This window comes from Cebus imitator, unplaced genomic scaffold (assembly GCF_001604975.1).
Source record: "Cebus imitator isolate Cc_AM_T3 unplaced genomic scaffold, Cebus_imitator-1.0 Scaffold3, whole genome shotgun sequence".
Lineage (NCBI taxonomy): Eukaryota > Metazoa > Chordata > Mammalia > Primates > Cebidae > Cebus > Cebus imitator.
The window spans coordinates 4,264,213-4,282,790 of NW_016107318.1; the positions used below are offsets into that span (position 1 = coordinate 4,264,213).

The following is an 18,578-nucleotide window of genomic DNA, read 5'->3' on the forward strand; positions in this document are numbered from 1 at the left end:
AAAAAAAAAAAAAAATTAACAATGAAAAGTTATCCTGTCTGGGCATGGTAAATCACGCCTGTTATCCCAGCACTTTGGGAGGCCAAGGCAGGAGAATTCCTTGAGCCCAGAAGTTCAAGACCAGCCTGGGGAACAACTAACTACAGTAACCAGCGAAGTACAAATGGCTAAGATTTTACTTTGCCATGGCTAATCACAAGATTTCGTGAATTCAGAAGTAACACTATTTAGCCAAATAATTAGCTAATGTTTTCCCACAATACAGTTGCTGTTGCAGGATATCAAGTTTTACCAAAACTAAGATTTGAATGTAGCTGTTTATTACAAAAAATTTACCGAAGTGGAAGATGTGGATTATCCTTTTCTAATCATGAAATACCAGAAGATTAAATATTTTAATAATAATAATTTCTATTTGCACAGCACTTTTCTGATATTGAAGAGCTCAGAGATACGTCATTTGAGGTAAATAGTGCTAAGCTTGAGAAATGCCTTTTGTTCTAGACTAATTCCAACGGGTTATCATTATAGAATACCCATACCCCCAAGAGAATCTAAAACAAAAAAAAGAAAGAGAAATGGAGGTCCCAGCCAGGCGTGGGGGCTCACGCCTATAATCCCAGACTTTGGAAGGCCAAGGCAGGAAGATCACTTGAGAAGAGTTCAAGACCAGCCTGGCCAACATAGGGAAACCTTGTCTCTACTTAAAAAACAAAAAGCTAGTCGTGGTGGCTCACACCTGTAATCCCAGCACTTTGGGAGGCTGAGGCAGGTGGACACCTGATGTCAGGAGTTGAAGATGAGCCTGACTAACATGATGAAACCTCATCTCTACCAAAAATATGAAAATCAGCTGGGCGTGGTGGCGGGCACCTGTAATCCCCGCTACTCCGGAGGGTGAGGCAGGAGAATCCCTTGAACCCGGGAGGTTGCAGTGAGCCAAGATCGCACCACTGTACTCCAGCCTGGGCAACAGGGCAAGACTCTGTCTCAAAACAAAACAAAAATTAGTCAGGCATGATGGCACACACCTGTAATCCCAACTGCTCCAGAGCCTGAGGCATGAGAATCCCCTGAACCTAGGAGGCAGAGGTTTCAGTGAGCCAAGATCATGCCACTGTACTCCAACCTGGGCAACAGAGCGAGTCTCAAAAAAAAAAAAAAAAAAAGTGAGGTCCTTAACTTATTTTCAATATTCAGTAATAACTAAATTATAATATACATAAATTTGTTTTGAAGGTAAATTATAGCACTCTGGTAAATTAGATTGATCAGAAAGTCTGATTGTATTGTCTAATAAAATACGAAAAAAATCAAGACATTCTCAAAATACAACTGGAAAATACCTACCTAGCTGCACACCCAACACTGCTTTTACTGTTTTTCTATATATTATGATTAAATCTGTAATCCAGTACGTGCACTGATTTTTCAAATACAAATCCCACCATAATTTAAAGGGATGGCCATGAACACTGAAAAAGATGATCAGAACTATAAACGGATACGAGGGCATGAAAACTTGATTAAAGGTAAATGATGGCTCATGTGTATCTACTTGCATATTAACTGCTATTCTGGTGCCTGAGCAAGTGAACACATTACTTTTAGGTTTTCAGGAAGAATGCAGCATGTATTTCTCACAATTAATCTTAAGAGCTGCTGGAAAAGTATTTTTCTTAGACCTAACCAAAGACAAAATGCCACAAAGTTGAGAAAGTGCATTTTATCTCATTCTTTGTTATTTAAATAGAAATAATTTTGGGAAAAAGAGTCACTGTGATATACCTAATGATAAACAGAGTAAAGACTTCTAAAGTCTCCTAACGATTCCTGGAACTATTACTATTAACACAGTAAATTACATGCCAAGATATGTTGAAGAAGATCTGAAGAAATGTCTAAAATTAAAAGAAATGTAACTGAAGTACATAAGAAAAAATACCAATTTATATACATATGTATATACACACACATACACACACACACACACACACACACCTACCTACCTACCTACCTACCTACCTACCTACCTACCTACCTACCCCTGTGATGACAATTCAGAACATTATCTTACAGTTGAGTACCCACAGATTGGGGTGGGAGAAACTACGCCTAAGAAGCTAAAAAATCAATTTTGGTAAAGAAACAACGCTGTTCTTAAAAGACCTTAATAACAATGGCCATGGTCACGTACAAATACTAAGTTACTAAATCTCGCTAACACTGAACTTTGGGAAAAAGCACGTTTATGGATAAAAAGGCAGTCGGCTGAGCACGGTGGCTGACGCCTCTAATCCCAGCGCTTTGGGAGGCCGAGGCGGGCAGATCACAAGGTCAGGGGTTTGAGACCACCCCGGCCAACACTGTGAAACCCAGTCTCTCGCCAAAAAAAAAAACAAAAACACACACACACACACACACACACACACACAAAATTAGCTGGGCGTGGTGACGGGCGCCTGTAATCCCAGCTACTTGGGAGGCTGAGGCAGGAGAATTCGCTTGAACCCGGCAGGCGGAGATTACAGTGAGCCGAGATGGCGCCGCTGCACTCCAGCCCGGGCGAAAGTGCAAGCAAGACTCCGTTTCAAAAAAAAAAAAAATTTAAAAAAAGGAAAAGGGCAGTCATATTGTTAGAGCCACATCCACATTATTTTAAACAAAAACTTAAAATATGTTCGAGAACTAACAAGCTTCCAGTCTGAATTCACCATTCCTCCCCTTGGTATAAAACTCAAAAATCTGACAGTCTGGAAGTAAAATACAGGGACACTTTACTACCCTGAAAATCATGCTGGGTTTCCGCTAGGCAGGGCAGACGTTTTCGGGAGCATCACCGCGCGGCGTCTCGGATGCGCTTCTCCTGGCGCCCTCTGGGCGGCAGCGCTCTCGTGACACTGCTGCGTCGACGTCACGCCCGTCGTTGTTACGCCCTTCCCCGAGGAAAACGAGAAAGACCCATAGCAGAAAATTATGCCGCACTACCTCCCTGAGGCGGCGACCAGTAACAAACAACCTTTTCTTCAGGCTTCCCACCATCCAACCCAGCCGCAGTCTACGAGCCACCATCACCCACCACCCCGCAGGAACAATTACCCAGCCTCACCCCAAGATCACGCGGAAGGGAGGCGCCAAAAGAAACTCTGTTCTCGCGAAATTTTAAACTTAATTCTCGCGACGTCTCTGTTCCGGTCCTTCTTTCTCAGCCCCAGACTCACACTAGCGCGTTGCCTCGGAAACATCGCGAGAGTTCCTTTCTTCGGTCTCCGCCCCTTTACGGCACGATGGTCGCGCAAGAATGTGATAGAGCTTCAACGGCCGCCATTTTCTTTCTTTCTTAGCTGTTAGCTGAGAGGAAGTCCCTGAACAAGCCGCAGCGGCTCCTATAGTGCAACCATGGCGGACTATTCAACAGTGCCTCCACCTTCTTCTGGCTCAGCTGGTGGCGGTGGTGGCGGCGGTGGTGGTGGGGGAGTTAACGACGCTTTCAAAGATGCACTGCAGAGAGCCCGGCAGGTAAGTGTGGACCGCGCGGCGGGATCCCGAAAGCTCATGGTAATTGGCCGCTGACTGAGTAGGCCGCTAACCCTCAGCGCAAGAGGAAGAGGAAAGAGGTGTCCTTCCGGGCTGAAATGTGAAGAGACACGTTTCCCCATGTTGGTAATATCGTTTAGAGACCAGAACTCAGTTTTGTGTTCTTAGTGTCTAATCCAGTTAGAACCCCGAAGCGTGCTACGCGAAGAAGGCCTTAAGTCTTTCTTGCGCTTCTGCGGCACTCGCCTTTCCGCCGTGAGCTAACTTAGCCTCCCCTTTTCCTCAAGATGAATATCCTCTTCTAGGGGATAAAGCGTTGGTAGTTTCATACAGTTTAGTGAAAGGTTCTGGTAATGAGTTTGAGAAAGAACTAGGGTCTGTTTCCTGGAGCCATCGCCAGGGAAGGGATTTGTCACTAAAGTAGCCTTTGCAGCTCATTTCTGTTCCCTCTCGCAATTAAAGCCGCTTTCGGTACCATTCACCTTCACACCTTACAAGGAAGGGACTTGAAAGCAGTCTTCCTCAGGGCGGGATTTACGTGTCAGTCTATTCTACCAGTCCGCCCCCCTTATTTCTCAAAATGGCCTCAGGCCCATTATACTGGAGGTTTCAATTTGAATCTGCCTCTCTGTTCAGAGTCGTAAACTGACCAGACCTCTTTGTATTACGTAGTGCGTGCATTTGCCCTGAAGGCACCACTTTTCCCAGACGAAAACTGTTAAAATAGTACGTGTATTCTAGGAAAATGAAAGGTTTCTTAACTTGAGCTTTACATTTTTAGATAGTCCCCTAATATATCTAAAATTTCAAAATGTGTGGTGTTGATATGGATTTGCATGTAAACGAAAGAGTCCTATTCTCTGTGACACTATGCGTATTGTACTAGATGCTGGACATTTTTAATTAGTGCTAAGCTAATGGTAATTAGAAATCAGTTTTGTGGTGTGTTTTGATTGCATTAGGAGTTCACTTAGTTCTAACTTTTTAGCCTCCGGTACAATTAAAGGAACGTTGAGTGAAAATCAGAATTCATAAAATCCGTTGTAATGTAACACATCTAATGTTGTAAACACATTATAAATATATACTTGTATTGTTTATATCAGAAATATTAAGGATAATCAACAAAAGGTCAACATTAATATTCTGCGGTTTTTTTTTCCACGTAATTTAAGAAATTCTGAACGTGTTTAGACTAGCGAAAGGATTTATGTAACTGACAAACTGTCAGCGGGTTTTATTAGATTGGTTTGGAAGACTTAGGGGAACTATTTTATTTACTGGAACCAGCTATTTTACTAGAACCAGCACATTGGATTAATTTTTGTCGCACACTGTACATAGATAGTGAAGTTGTGTGTGTGTGTGTGTTGTTTTGTTGCTGCTGTTTGTGTTTTTTTGAGATGGAGTCTGGCTTTGTCGCCCAGGCTGCAGCGCAGTGGCATCATCTCAACTCATTGCAACCTCCACCTCCCAGGTTCAAGCGATTCTCCTGCCTCAGCTTACCCAGTGGCTGGGATTACAGACGCGCGCCACCATCCCTGGCTAATTTTTTTTTTTTTTTTTTTTTAAAGTAAGGATGGGGTTTCACAATACTGGCCAGGCTGGTCTCGAACTCCTGATCTCCACCCACCTCGGCCTCCCAAAGTGCTGGGATTACAGGCATGAGCCACTGCACCCAGCATTGTTTTTTTGGTTTAATGGGTGAATTGGTTCCAGATAAGAAGTTGTGATACAGTTCCTTGACCAAATGCAGATGAACAGGATTATTTGGTAAATACTTTGATTAACGATAGCAGACAAAATATGGACATTTAATTAATCTGCTTGTTTTATAAGTGTTGATAAAGTTTATACTATGAGGCAGGCACCTTGTATGGGACACAAGTTGGAAAGGGATGCCCAACTTCCTAAGTAAAGGAGTGATATTTGGTCAAGGCGTTATAGAATGAATGAAAGTTTGGCCAGTAGAGAAAAGAAGCAGCATGCACGGAAGTATGAGGGTTCGAGGGAAAGACAAGGACACAGGAGTGAAGTCACTGGAAGATAGTGCGGGATGGGAGGACATGAAACAAGGCCAGGAGAGGTACTGGTGGATCCAGATACGGAACACCTTGTGTTGCAGTGCTTTAATTAAAAATGGAATTTCATGCCGGGTATAGTAGCTCATGCCTGTAATCTCAACACTTTGGGAGGCTGACATGGGCAGATCACTTGAAGTCAGCAGTTTAAGACCAGCCTGGCCAACATGGTGAAACTCCATCTCTACAAAAAATACGAAAAGTATCCTTGCTTGGTGGCCTGCGCCGGCAGTCCCAGCTACCTCAGAGGCTGAGGCACAAGATTCGCTTCAAGCTGGGAGGTAAGAGGTTGAAGTGGGTGGAGATCACGCTCCTGCACTCCAGCCAGATCAATAGAGCAAGGCCCTGTCTCACAAAAGAAAAATTGGATTTTATTATTAGGCTAAGCCATAATTTCTTGTTTTAGATTTTTTTAAGTATAGAAATTGTCATCAAACTGAAATTTCTTGTGTTACATGCCAAGACATCAGTTGTCCTGATGTCTTTGCTGTAATGATTTGTTTCTTTATAGAAATGTTCTTAAATAGGCCGGGCGCGGTGGGTCAAGCCTGTAATCCCAGCACTTTGGGAGGCCGAGGCGGGTGGATCACGAGGTCAAGAGATCGAGACCATCCTGGTCAACACAGTGAAACCCCGTCTCTACTAAAAAACTACAAAAAATTAGCTGGGCATGGTGGCGCGTGCCTGTAATCCCAGCTACCCTGGAGGCTGAGGCAGGAGAATTGCCTGAACCCAGGAGGCAGAGGTGGCGGTGAGCCGAGAACGCACCATTGCACTCCAGCCTGGGTAACAAGAGCGAAACTCCGTCTCAAAAAAAAGAAATGTTCTTAAATCTGAGATTCCTAACTTTAGCTTTTGACTAGAATTACCCATTACATTTGATGATGTCTCTAAATGTCAGTTGTAGCTGTTAGTCTGATGATATAATTTATGGAATATACAGAAGTGTGCTTAGACAAAAGAAACAAGTTAGGTTAATATCTGAACTACTTTTTCTTGTGTGTTTAAGAATATTGACTTAAGTTTCCAAGATTATCAACTAACGTTAAGTTTATTTTTTTTGTCTAGAGTACTTTGCTGTTTTTTTGTTTTGTGGCTTTTTTTTTTTTTTTTTTGGAAGGAAGCGATACAAGAACAGTTGCCTGCTCTCAAGGAGCCTCAAGGCTGTACCAGTTGGGAATGCCATTGGTATTTTGCTGGACAGTTCTTGGTTATTCATAAAAGCAGGACAAGTGATTATGATTCCTGGTCCATATCTGGTAATGACAGTAGTGTTAACTCTAGCTGGTTGTTGACATATGGTCATTTAGTTACCCAATCTTTTTTTTTTTTTTTTTCCCTAGCTTATTTTCATGTGAAATTTTCAGATTTTTATGATATTCTGAGCTAAATTCAACACAGGGGCACCAGATTGCTGCTTTAGTTCAGTTTCCAGCCTGTGCACTTCAGAATTTTTTTTTTTTTTATATTTCAAGCTGTAACTCCAGGGATTGGGATTGTTTGATTAGGTCTTTGGCAGTGGTATTAGTAGCAACTTCTGTCTCTAGAACATTGGAAAATTAAAATGTATTAACTCAGTTTTTTTCCTTGAGGTTGTACGAAGGCAGAAATGAATCAGAGACTAGATAAGTAGCTAAGCAAGACTGCTAACCCTCATCCCTTCCCCTCTAGACAACTGTAAAATTAGTCATTATGTGTTTGATGATTCTTGCAGTCTCCTCTGACAATTATAAAAGTTATGCCGGCTGCACAATGTTGTTTGAATGAAATGAAAATATAGAATAGAGCTTTTTTTAAAATTACCATTAGTTTCTTCAGTGAAAACTAGCATTTGAGCATGATTCTTTTTTTATATTATTTTGTGACAGGATAGCAAGGCTTGGTTGTGATAAGCAAATCATGGAATGGTAGTATTTCTAGTGTCCAGGTTTCTTCGCATGTCTGGTGTATGGGAACTAACTCCATCAGGACCTTGCTTGTAGTAGGTACTCAACATTTACTGAATTAAATCAATACACATTTTTGATGAATAAAAATACAAGTCAGCCCTCTGTATCTGTGGGCTCTGCATGTGCAAATTCAGCCAGCCATGGATCAAAAATATTAGAAAAATGGAATAACAGTCCAACAATACAAGTAATATAAATATAAACAGTACAACAACTGTGTACAATGTATCAGGTATTGTAAGTAATCTAGAGATGACTTAAAGTATACCAAAGGATTTGTGTAGGTTATGCAGATACTGCACCATTTTATATAAGGAACTTGGGCATCTGTGGATTTTGGTATTTGCACGTTTTCCAGAACCAAATCTTAAGGGTCTATAGTTGGTCATACCACCTGATTTTACAGATTTTCTGAATCTCAGAAGATAATTAAGTAAACTATAATAGTCCGTTCTTAACCTCGGAGGATACATTCCAAGACCCTCAGTGAATATCTGAAACCATAGATAGTAAAGAATCCTATATATACACATGATAATGTTTTTTTCCTATATATACATATATATAAAGCTTGAAGTCTAAATTAGACACAGTATTAATGATAATAATAAAATGGAACAAGGCTGGTCATAGTGGTTCACGCTGGTAATCTTAACACTTAACTTTAACTAAGATAGCTGAGTTAGGAGGATCGCTTGAGCCCGGGAGTCTGAGACCACCCTAGGCAACATAGTGAAACCCTGTTTCTATAAAAAATACAAAAAAATTAGCCAGATATGGTGGTGCGTGCCTGTAGTATCAGCTCCCCAGGAGGCTGAAGTGGGAGGATTGCTTCAACTTGGGAGGTCAAGTCTACAGTGTTGACAATGTTGGGTCCTATAGGTAGTTGCATAAGTGAGCCATGATCGTGCCACTGTACTACAGCCTTGGGTAACAGTCTGGCCCGGTCTCAAAATTTTAATTTAAAAAAATCGAACAATTACAACAATACACTGTATTATTAACAAGAAGGGCAAATTTTTAAAAATTAGACCAATATGCTGTAATAAGTTATGTGAATGAGGGGTCTCTTCCCTAACCCCAGAATATCTGATTGTACTATACGGTAGATAACTGAAACAGTGGAGAACAAAAACAAGATAAAAAGAGATTACTGTGTCTCTCAAATTTCTTTTCAACTCCCAAATTCTTGCATTTCTCACTTCTTGACTTAATAGAGGTGAGGAATGCTAAAATAATGAAAGCAGGAAAAATAACTTACTCATTCAAGAAACAGAGAATGGTCCATATGGAAAGCTTGAATTGTTTTTGTAAACTAAAATTAAATAAAGTAGTGGGGCACGGCGGCTCACGCCTGTAATCCCAGCACTTTGAGAGGCCAAGATGGGCGGATCACTTGAGGTCAGGAGTTCAAGCCCAACCTAGCCAATATGGTATAACCCTGTCTCTACTAAAAATACAAAAATTGGCCAGGCGTGGTGGTGTGTGCCTGTAATTCCAGCTACTTGGGAGGCTGAGGCAGGAGTATTGCTTGAACTCAGCGGGTTAGATGTTGTGGTGAGCCTAGATCGTGCCACTGCACTCCAGCCTGAGCAACATAGACTCTGTCTTAAAAAAAATAATAATAATAATAATTAAAAGTTTCCCACACTTGATAATTGTCTAATAAAAATTGAATATGTTGAATTCTGGTACTCTGAAAAAGGAGTTGAATATAGTTGGAGGTTGGTTTTTAGGAATTATTTTTCTTAAATTCTCCTTGTAGTCACCTAGTAATTGTATATTTTATTGATCTTAGAAAATTGATCAAATCTGCAGTTCGTTTTGTTTTTTCAGTTTTGTTTGTTTGTTTGTTTTTAAGAGATGGAGTCTGCTGTATTAGCATTGAACTCCTGGCCTCAACCAATTCTCCCACCTCAGCTTCTGAAGTAGCTGGGACTGCAGGTGCCACTGGGCCTGGCTCCTTTATTGGTATTTTTATTAAAAGTGTTAATGTCTTTGTAACAGTTCTGAATTTTTGAAATGGTATTACTGGTTCTTTAGAGTTAACTAAGTGTCAACTTTTATGTTTTTTTGAGACGGAGTCTCGATCTGTCGCCCAGGCTGGAGTGCAGTGGTTAGATGTCTGCTCACTGCAACCTCCGCCTCCCAGATTAAAGTGAGTCTGCTGCCTCAGCCTCCTGAGTAGATGGAATTATGGGCATGCCTCCCATGCCCAGCTAATTTTTTTGTGTGTGTTTTTAGTACAGACAAGGTTTCACTCCTGACCTCAGGTGACCCACTCACCTCGGCCTCCCAAAGTGCTGGGATTACAGGCATGAGCCACTGTGACCAGCCTCAACTTTCATTTTCATTTGGATCGTTTTTGAACTATTCAGTGGGTAAGGAAGTATAAATAAGTGTCTTCGCTGTATAGAAGTTTCTTGGAGTTAAAGGCTCACTGCAACCTCTACCTCCTGTGTTCGAGCAGTTCTCTCACCTGAATCCCGAGTAGCTGGGATTACCAGCGTGTCCCACCATGTCCCGCTGGTTTTTTTGTATTTTTAGTAGAGACAGGGTTTTGCTATGTTGGTCAGGCTGGTCTCATACTCCTGACCTCAGGTGGTCTACCTGCCTCAGCCTCCCAGAGTACTGAGATTATTGGCGTGAGCCACTGTGCTTGGCCAAGAGTGTATCTTTTTTTAAATCGAGCAATCTAATACTTGATCCTAATATGCTTTGTGGTTGATGTTTGCATTTTTAAATGAGGAAAAGGGAAATCTAGGAGTCCTAGGAAATACAGTTGGTATGTGGGAACTGATACATAATTAGACTTAAGTGATCCATGTTGAATTTATGATTTAAGCACTTAACTATAAAACCTTTTCCAGTTGTTTGATGAGGTTAGTACATGGGAACTGATACATAATTAGACTTAAGTGATCCGTGTTGAATTTATGACTTAAACCCTTAACTATAATTTTATCCTCTCCAGTTATCTGATGATGATAAAAACTTGAAGCAGTTATCCATACCAGGATCTCTTTGGGAAATCCCAGTCACTAAAAGTTAGGTTTTCTTTAATATTTTCCTTGGAAGATTTCAAATATACTCAAAATTGAAAGAAGTATGTAATAACTTCTCATGAGTCCATCACACATCTTCTATAATGAATGTACACCATTTTAGTGTAGAGCTTGGCCTATTGCTGACCACTCAGCAATGTTGCAGAACCTCTCCATGATTCCCCATGGAAATGGGAACCACTCCAGTTCTCCTTTTGTAGAAAAATTCAATAAATATCTATTGGTTGTTCCCTACTTGTGACTTGAAGCCAGGTGTGGTGTGGGTGTGTGTAGGTGTGTTTTTTAGCAGTCTTGCTCAATCACCCAAGCTAGAGTGCAGTGGTGTGACCTCGGCTCACTGAAACCTCCAACTCCTGGGTTCAAGTGATTCTCATGCCTCAGCCTCCCGAGTGGCTGGGACTATGGGCATGTACCACCACACCCGGCTAATTTTTGTATTTAGTAGAGATGCGTTTTCACCATGTTGCCCAGACTGCTCTCGAACTCCTGAGCTCAAGCCATGTACCCACTTCCGCCTCCCAAAGTACTAAGATTACAGGCATGAGCCACCATGGCAGCAAAGCTAGATGTTTCTTAACATTTGTTCGATCAGGTGCAAGAAATTACTTGCCCTACTCTAAAAGTTAAAAATCTTCTAAGAGAGGCCAGACAGGGTGGCCCATGCTGTAATCGCAGCACACTGGGAGGCCGAGGCAGGCAGATCACAAGGTAAGGAGTTCCAAACCAGCCTGGCCAATATAGTGAAACCCTGTCTCTACTAAAAATACAAAAATTAGCCAGGCATGATGGTGGGCACCTGTAGTCCCAGCTACTTGGAAGGCTGAGACAGGAGAATTGCTTGAATCCAGGAGGCGGAGGTTTCAGTGAGTCAAGATCATGCCACTGCACTCCAGTTTGGGCAACAGAGCAAGACTCCATCTCCAAAAAAAAAAATATATATATATATATGTATCTTTATGGTTCCACAGCTGAGGTTTTAAGACTTGAGCTCATCAGACTCCTGCATATATCCTTAGAAAAAACATTGTCCTATAAAGCTATAATACGAGCCACATGTTTTATTTAACTCAACGTATAGAAAAATATTACCCTCTTGGCATGTATTCAATATAAAAATTTTGAGATGATTTACATGGTTCCAGATTTTCAATAATTCAGTAATTTTTCACTTATAGCAAGTGTCATTTCAGACTAGTTACATTCCAAGTACTTAGTAACCATATATGGCTAGTAGCTGTCTTACTAGCCTTTGAGTCCCACAAAGTGTACACATTCTCTGTGTTTACGCACATCTTTTGAAATGTCATGAGAGAGAGAGCAAGATAGGATCCAGATTTTCTTTAAATCAGTTTGCTCTCTCTTAAGGATTCCTAATTGGTTGTTTCTTTGTTGCTTCCTATAGGGATGTATCAGAAGCTTCATCACATGATTATTATGTTAACTGCCTGAAGTATTTATGGTAGCAATAAATTGAGCTGTAATTTTAATTTGTCAAGTAAATTCTCTGATGTGATACTAAGTATTTCACATACATATTAGGAAGTGAAGGAAATTTAGTAATGAATGGTATGTAATAGTTTGTGGGGTTTTTTTGTTTTTTTTTGTTTTTTTTCTCTTTTTGTCTTCTTAGATTGCAGCAAAAATTGGAGGTGATGCTGGGACATCACTGAATTCAAATGACTATGGTTATGGGGGACAAAAAAGACCCTTAGAAGATGGAGGTAAGTTGTACTCATAAGCATTTTAAATTGTTTTTCAGAGTGTTTAGCTTGAAGTGATTCTCAGTATTTTTCTATTATTTTATTGAGACATTACTTTTATTATAAAAGTAATAAAATTGTAAGGTGTATATTGGCCTAAAAGGGGTTGGGGGTTGGGGAGAGACCTAGACAAGGTAGGTAAAATTTGAGTCAACCAGGAAGTTTTGTCTTATTAGAAAACAGTTTATTTTCCCTCTTTTAGTATTGTGCCAGATTGAAAATTTGCACAGACGTAAAAAAAAAAAAAAACAAGAATATATATTACTTAGAAGGCATTTCACTGGTTTTTCTCATACATGAATGGATTTTAATATGCTGTGCTTTCGTCATTTTCCTATTTCCAATTTCACTTTAAAGGTTGAAATTGCTATAGTTTGCTACCCTAGGGTGTTACAGGTTATAACTTTTTTTTTTTTAATGTTCTTTGTTTTTAGTACGTTTGTGTTTCAGGTTTAGCTTTAAACCTGTGGATTAAACAGTGGATTTACAGTGCTTTGTATTTTAAAAAATCGTAATTGTTGAAGCTCCTGAACTTAGAAGTCTGCATGTATTTTTTGTTTTAGGTTTGATGTATGAGTTTTGATACATTTTCTTTTTACCCCTTTTTTTAAAGGGAGGATTCTCACTGTGGCTGTAGAATGTATTTGTAGCTTTTGACCAGAGAACTTGATTTCCTTTTATTTAAGTGTCTTTCATATTTATAGTGAGGTTTTTAATATACAAAAAAAAAAAAAATGAGCTAATGATGCTTCAGATGTTGTATGTAATGTATTCTTTTTATTTTATGTGTAGATGGCTCTTGGACAAGTCCGAGCAGTACAACACACTGGGAGGGAATGCCCTCTCCTTTTAAAGGCAGGAATTTTTATTTATTACATGTGTTCAGTATGTAAACGTGGAATAAACCAGTGGATTCTTAAATGGACACAAATATTTCTTGGATTATGTGTCTGAATTTTTGCTGCACAACATTCTGATGTTTAATCATTTAAGTTTGAAGGGGGGAGGAGAATGTAGTACTTTGAGCTATAGGTTGTCAGTTCCAAGGTATGCATTGTATTCATCTGTATAATGGATTTATATGAAGGTAGTACTGTAGTTGCTTTGAGGTTTTTTTCCTAAAGTTTTATACAGTGAAATGTTTGTTTATAAAAGAACAGTTTAGGTTGAAATTGCCTTGTAATGTTGTGGGGGTTTTTTTTGTTGTTGTTTTTTGGGGGGCATAGCTTTGTGGTCACCATCAGATACACTCAACTTTTAATATGTCAGATTTTCTTAGTTTGATAGGTTCCCCCCCCGCCCCCAGTCTTCAGTTCCTGAGGTGGAAGCATCATTAGCCTTTAGCATGTGATATTTCGCCAGTAATGGACCTAAAGTACTTTGTCTTGTATCATTCTGATATGCTTAACGTACATTAATGTCAGTGGTTTGTTAAAATCAGATAACTAGTTTAATGTCTGTGCATCTTTTGAACGTGAAGAGAATGAATATAGTTTCGTTTTTAGATTCTGAGTTTGAGTTGAAATTTGGCAGTTTTGGTTTAAATGATAAACCATACCTTTGGATATTTCAATAAATGTTTATATTGTTATTTATTCTTGTTTGGGAGGGGAGAAGCTTTGTACTTAATTCGCAACAAATTAAAAGACACTTAATTTTCCAGATCAACCAGATGCTAAGAAAGTTGCTCCTCAAAATGACTGTAAGTATTCGTTTTAAACTGGGTTAAAAGTTAACTGAATTTTAATATGAAGATTTTGTTCATATTATTGGATATCTTTGAAGTTAGTTGGTTTATGAGCCTTTTGCATCACCTAGCATGAATTTATATACCTTTTTCTTCTGTTTTACAATTTGTCCCATTAACTGTGTCCAGGTATATATAAAGATTGGTTGCTGAATTATTTTATGTATTTAACAACTTCAATTCTTGATCTATGCTTGTACAAATTGAAAAAGGAAATTGTTCTGTGCCATTGCTAATATAATGTCTAACCTTTCATTGACTTTCTTGCCACTGTCAATGCTGATATAAGTACTCTGTATAAAATTTGACTTTCTTCAAGGTGTTGTCTGTACATTAGTTAAAGGTTTTTGAATGATGTGATTGTGTTGTTAATTAAATATATAAGTAAACTTCAATTTTGAATTTTCATTTTATTTTTATTTAATTTTTTGATAGCTTTTGGAACACAGTTACCACCAATGCATCAGCAGCAAAGGTAGAGTCACAAGTTTTTCAAAAAGTATTCTGCAAGTTTTGGTTGAGCTGTTTGTAAAAACACAACCATATTGGTGTATATTGAATATGTGTCTGTATTTTTTGGTATACATAGTTAATGTCACCCCCCCATGGGGAGGTGCCATAGAGTGATTATTTTTCTTTTGAGTGAGATAAATTTGTGGTTTGGAAAGATAGGTGGAATTAGCCACATTTTAGAACAAGGGTGAGTTAGAGTAACTGTTAAGATGACATTGCCCAAACTCGTCCAGCTCTTTATACAGTTCATGCCTTCAGACTGTTGCATTCATCATCCCTTCTTCACTTGATGCATCATCTTAAAATTCTTAATTTAATGGCTCAAGTAATAAGGCCGTATGTTTTGACGTAAGTCTGAGCCTAGAATCTTAGTTTAAGCCATTGGGAGACATTGGACTTCCGTTTTTATTAATAGGTTACCTTTTATTTGTAAACAAATTATCTTTCACTGAAGGAAAATGGTACTTTCTGTTACTTCTTAGCAGGTCTGTAATGACAGAAGAATACAAAGTTCCAGATGGAATGGTTGGATTTAGTAAGTAACTTAATTTTTAAAGTTTTGAAAACATGATCAAAACATATTTTAGAATCTTTCAACCAAAAAAAATTTTTTTTTTTGTCTAGTAATTGGCAGAGGAGGTGAACAGATCTCACGAATACAACAGGAATCTGGATGCAAAATACAGATAGCTCCTGGTAATGTTATGTTCTCTTGATATTTTCAAAGTGACTGGAAAACTAGCATTCTTTTTTTGGTTTCTAGTAATAATAATGCTACCTTTAATTTTTGACCTAAAGTGTTTTTTGTTTGTTTTTAATTGTAGATAGTGGTGGCCTTCCAGAAAGGTCCTGTATGCTAACTGGAACACCTGAATCTGTCCAGTAAGTTTGAAAGACTTAAAAGTCAAATTAACAACAGGAGAACTCTTTGAATTTTGCCTCTGCTCTTCATTACTGCTTTATTTTACACTATTGTCTCCTTGCTGCCTCCCCTCAAAGTTTTGAGGTTTATACCTCATGTCTTTCTCAATTAGGGTTCATTATCTGAGTCATTAAACACACAAAATAGTGAAAACAACTTCATATCTATTCCAGTCTCTACTTGAGCAAAGCCAGGTGTAACCTAGAGAAGAATGCACAGTCATGTTGACTGGTGACACCTAAAACTCATAGACATTAAACTCAAATGGACTATTGCATTGCCTGTGGCCCATTTCATTGACCAAACTTTGAAGGCCTAGTTCATTCACTTTTCCACTCCTCTCCAAGGCTCTTTAATCCTACATCTCCCCACCTCCAAATCTTCAGCATCTAACCCCACCTCTTTCTGACTTAAGCTTATTTACTGAGAAAAACAGAAGCAAATCATAGCCAGGCATGGTGGCTCATGCCTGTAATCCTAGCACTTTGGGAGGCTGAGGCACGTGGATCACCTAAGGTCAGGAGTTTAAGACCAGTCTGGCCAACACAGTGAAACACTGTCTCTACTAAAAAAAGGTGTGGTGGCATGCACCCCAGCTACTCAGAAGGCTGAGGCAGGACGATAGCTTGAACCTGGGAGGCAGAGTTTTCGGTGAGTGGAGATAGTGCCACTGCACTCCAGCCTGGGCAATGAAATAAGACTCCATCTCAAAAAAAAAAAAAAAAAAAGGCAGATCATAAGAAGCTTTTGTTTTTCCCTACCACTAAAACTACCAGCCTTCATTTTTTTCTCTGTTTACATAGTACTCAGATAATTGCTTTTGTTTGTGTTCATGTGCCTAAAGCCAGCGCTTTCTTATTACTGGAAGTCAGTGTGCCTGCAGTTGAACTTTCTTCTGCATTATTAGTTCCCCTCCTTTACGAGAGAGAGAGAGAGAGTATGTGTGTGTGTGTGCGTGCACGTGTGCGGCGCGCGTGCATGCGTGCGGCGCGCGTGCGCTGAGACGGAGTCTCACTCTGTTGCCCAGGCGCTGGAGAGCAATGACACGATATTGGCTCACTGTAGCCTGTGCTTCCTGGGTTCAAGTAATTCTCCTGCCTCCACCTCCCAAGTACCTGAGACTACAGGCACATACCACATTTGGTTTTTTTGTTTGTTTGGTTGGTTTTTTTGTTTGTTTTTTAGTAGAGATGGGGTTTCACCATGTTGGCCAAGATGGTCTCTATCTCTTGACCTCATGATTCACCCACCTTGGCCTACTAAAGTGCTGGCATTACAGACATGAGCCACCATACCTGGCCTGATTTTCTTATTAGCACTTACCAAATAATGTGTGCTATTCATTTGACATGTTATTTTTACCTTTTTTTTTTTTAATTTTCAGCAAGTAGCCCCTATATATTTTTACTTTTTAATGAAATGAAGCTACTCTCTAGCAGGAACTGTGTTGTTTTTTTTAATCAGTGCTATTACTCCATTACCTAGAATGGCACCTGGCACGTAGCTGATACCTAAATATTTGTTGAATGAATAATTGTAGCATATGAGTAAGCAAAATGGTAGTTTAAAAATGTAAGTAAATCATTTAGTTCTTGGAGGAATCAGTTTAATTCTGAGATAACTTTAGCATTAGAATGTTCTTTCTTGGAAATTTTCGACTGCTCTTAAAAATAAAAATTGTATATCTAGAAAATTTTTCAGTTAAAAGTAAAAGCGTTGTTGGCTTGGCACAGTGGCTCACACCTGTAACCCTAACACTTTGGGAGGCTAAGGTGGGTGGATCACAAGATAAGGAGTTCAAGACCAGCCTGGCCAAGATGGTGAAACCCCATCTCTACTGAAATACAAAAATTAGCTGGGCATGGTACCACGCATTTGTAGTCCCAGCTACTTGGGAGGCTGAGGCAGGAGAATCACTCGAACCCAGGAGGTGGAGGTTGCAGTGAGCCAAGATTGTGCCACTGCACTCCAGCCTGGGTGACCGAGTGAGACTCCATCTCAAAAAAAATTTTAAAAGTAAAAGCATTGTTAAAGTTAGCATTAAGGCACCTGATCCAGAATTGGTGTAGGAGTACTTGGTTATGTTGTTTTATATTTCTCTATTTGAATGAGCTTAGATATGCTACAACTTACTATTCAAATATGTTAACAGGTCAGCAAAACGGTTACTGGATCAGATTGTTGAAAAAGGAAGACCAGCTCCTGGCTTCCATCATGGTGATGGACCGGGAAATGCAGTTCAAGAAATCATGATTCCAGCTAGCAAGGCAGGATTAGTCATTGGAAAGGGGGGAGAAACTATTAAACAGCTTCAGGTATGGTTATGTTTGTAAAGTGGTTATTTTTGGTCTGTTTTGATGACCATTTTCTTCCACTCTCTTTTGTTAATATATATTATTTCTATGATTATAACAGGAACGGGCTGGAGTTAAAATGGTTATGATCCAAGACGGGCCTCAGAACACTGGTGCTGACAAACCTCTTAGAATTACAGGAGACCCATATAAAGTTCAAGTAAACTTAACTTTATATTTTATAAAGAAGGAGTTGGGTTGAATGGGGTTGGGCAAAATATGCATGTATAATTAAAATGTTTTGAGACACTCTTTCTAAATTAGTTAACTTTTTCTACTTTAGCAAGCCAAGGAAATGGTGTTAGAGTTAATTCGTGATCAAGGTGGTTTCAGAGAAGTTCGGAATGAGTATGGGTCAAGAATAGGAGGAAATGAAGGGATAGACGTAAGTAAAAATACCCATTCAGAAATGGTTGTATGCTAATTCATAAATATACATAAATATAATAGTGCTTTCTATTTTGTGTTAAGTGGCTTTCTCTAACATTGTATCCTTTTATTTCTCCTTTGTACTTGAGAATACAGAATTCTATATTTTATTTCTTATTACCCTATTTGCTATAAATATAGCATTGTATGTACTTCTATGATTTGAGGCAGATTTTCTGGAAATGGCTTTTTTTTTTTTTTTTTTTTTTTTTTTTTTTTTT

The 18,578-nt window shown here is 39.2% G+C and overlaps 2 protein-coding genes across 6 annotated transcripts in view; one reads left to right on the forward strand and one right to left on the reverse strand.

The window, feature by feature from the left end:
• The window catches only part of DNAJB4 (DnaJ heat shock protein family (Hsp40) member B4), a 45,957-nt gene extending 42,716 nt beyond the window's left edge, over positions 1–3,241 (reverse strand). For 2 of the 5 annotated variants that reach the window (XM_037739505.1, XM_037739495.1), the window contains exons 1-2: positions 2,785–3,103; positions 2,042–2,123 (exon numbers count right to left, since the gene is read on the reverse strand). The gene's annotated coding sequence lies outside the window, so the exon portion shown is untranslated. Of the gene's footprint in view, positions 1–2,041; positions 2,124–2,784 lie in introns of all 5 variants that reach the window. The other 3 variants (XM_037739512.1, XM_017531159.2, XM_017531150.2) reach the window with 3 other exon arrangements.
• Positions 3,242–3,270: 29 nt separating this feature from the next.
• The window catches only part of FUBP1 (far upstream element binding protein 1), a 38,048-nt gene continuing 22,740 nt past the window's right edge, over positions 3,271–18,578 (forward strand). Inside the window, exons 1-10 of the mRNA XM_037739249.1 lie at positions 3,271–3,519; positions 12,263–12,353; positions 14,056–14,094; positions 14,575–14,614; positions 15,138–15,187; positions 15,277–15,348; positions 15,477–15,534; positions 17,727–17,889; positions 17,990–18,088; positions 18,212–18,349. Coding sequence (XP_037595177.1) covers positions 3,400–3,519; positions 12,263–12,353; positions 14,056–14,094; positions 14,575–14,614; positions 15,138–15,187; positions 15,277–15,348; positions 15,477–15,534; positions 17,727–17,889; positions 17,990–18,088; positions 18,212–18,349 — 870 coding nt within the window. The 5' untranslated portion in view covers positions 3,271–3,399. The remainder of the gene's footprint in view (positions 3,520–12,262; positions 12,354–14,055; positions 14,095–14,574; positions 14,615–15,137; positions 15,188–15,276; positions 15,349–15,476; positions 15,535–17,726; positions 17,890–17,989; positions 18,089–18,211; positions 18,350–18,578) is intronic.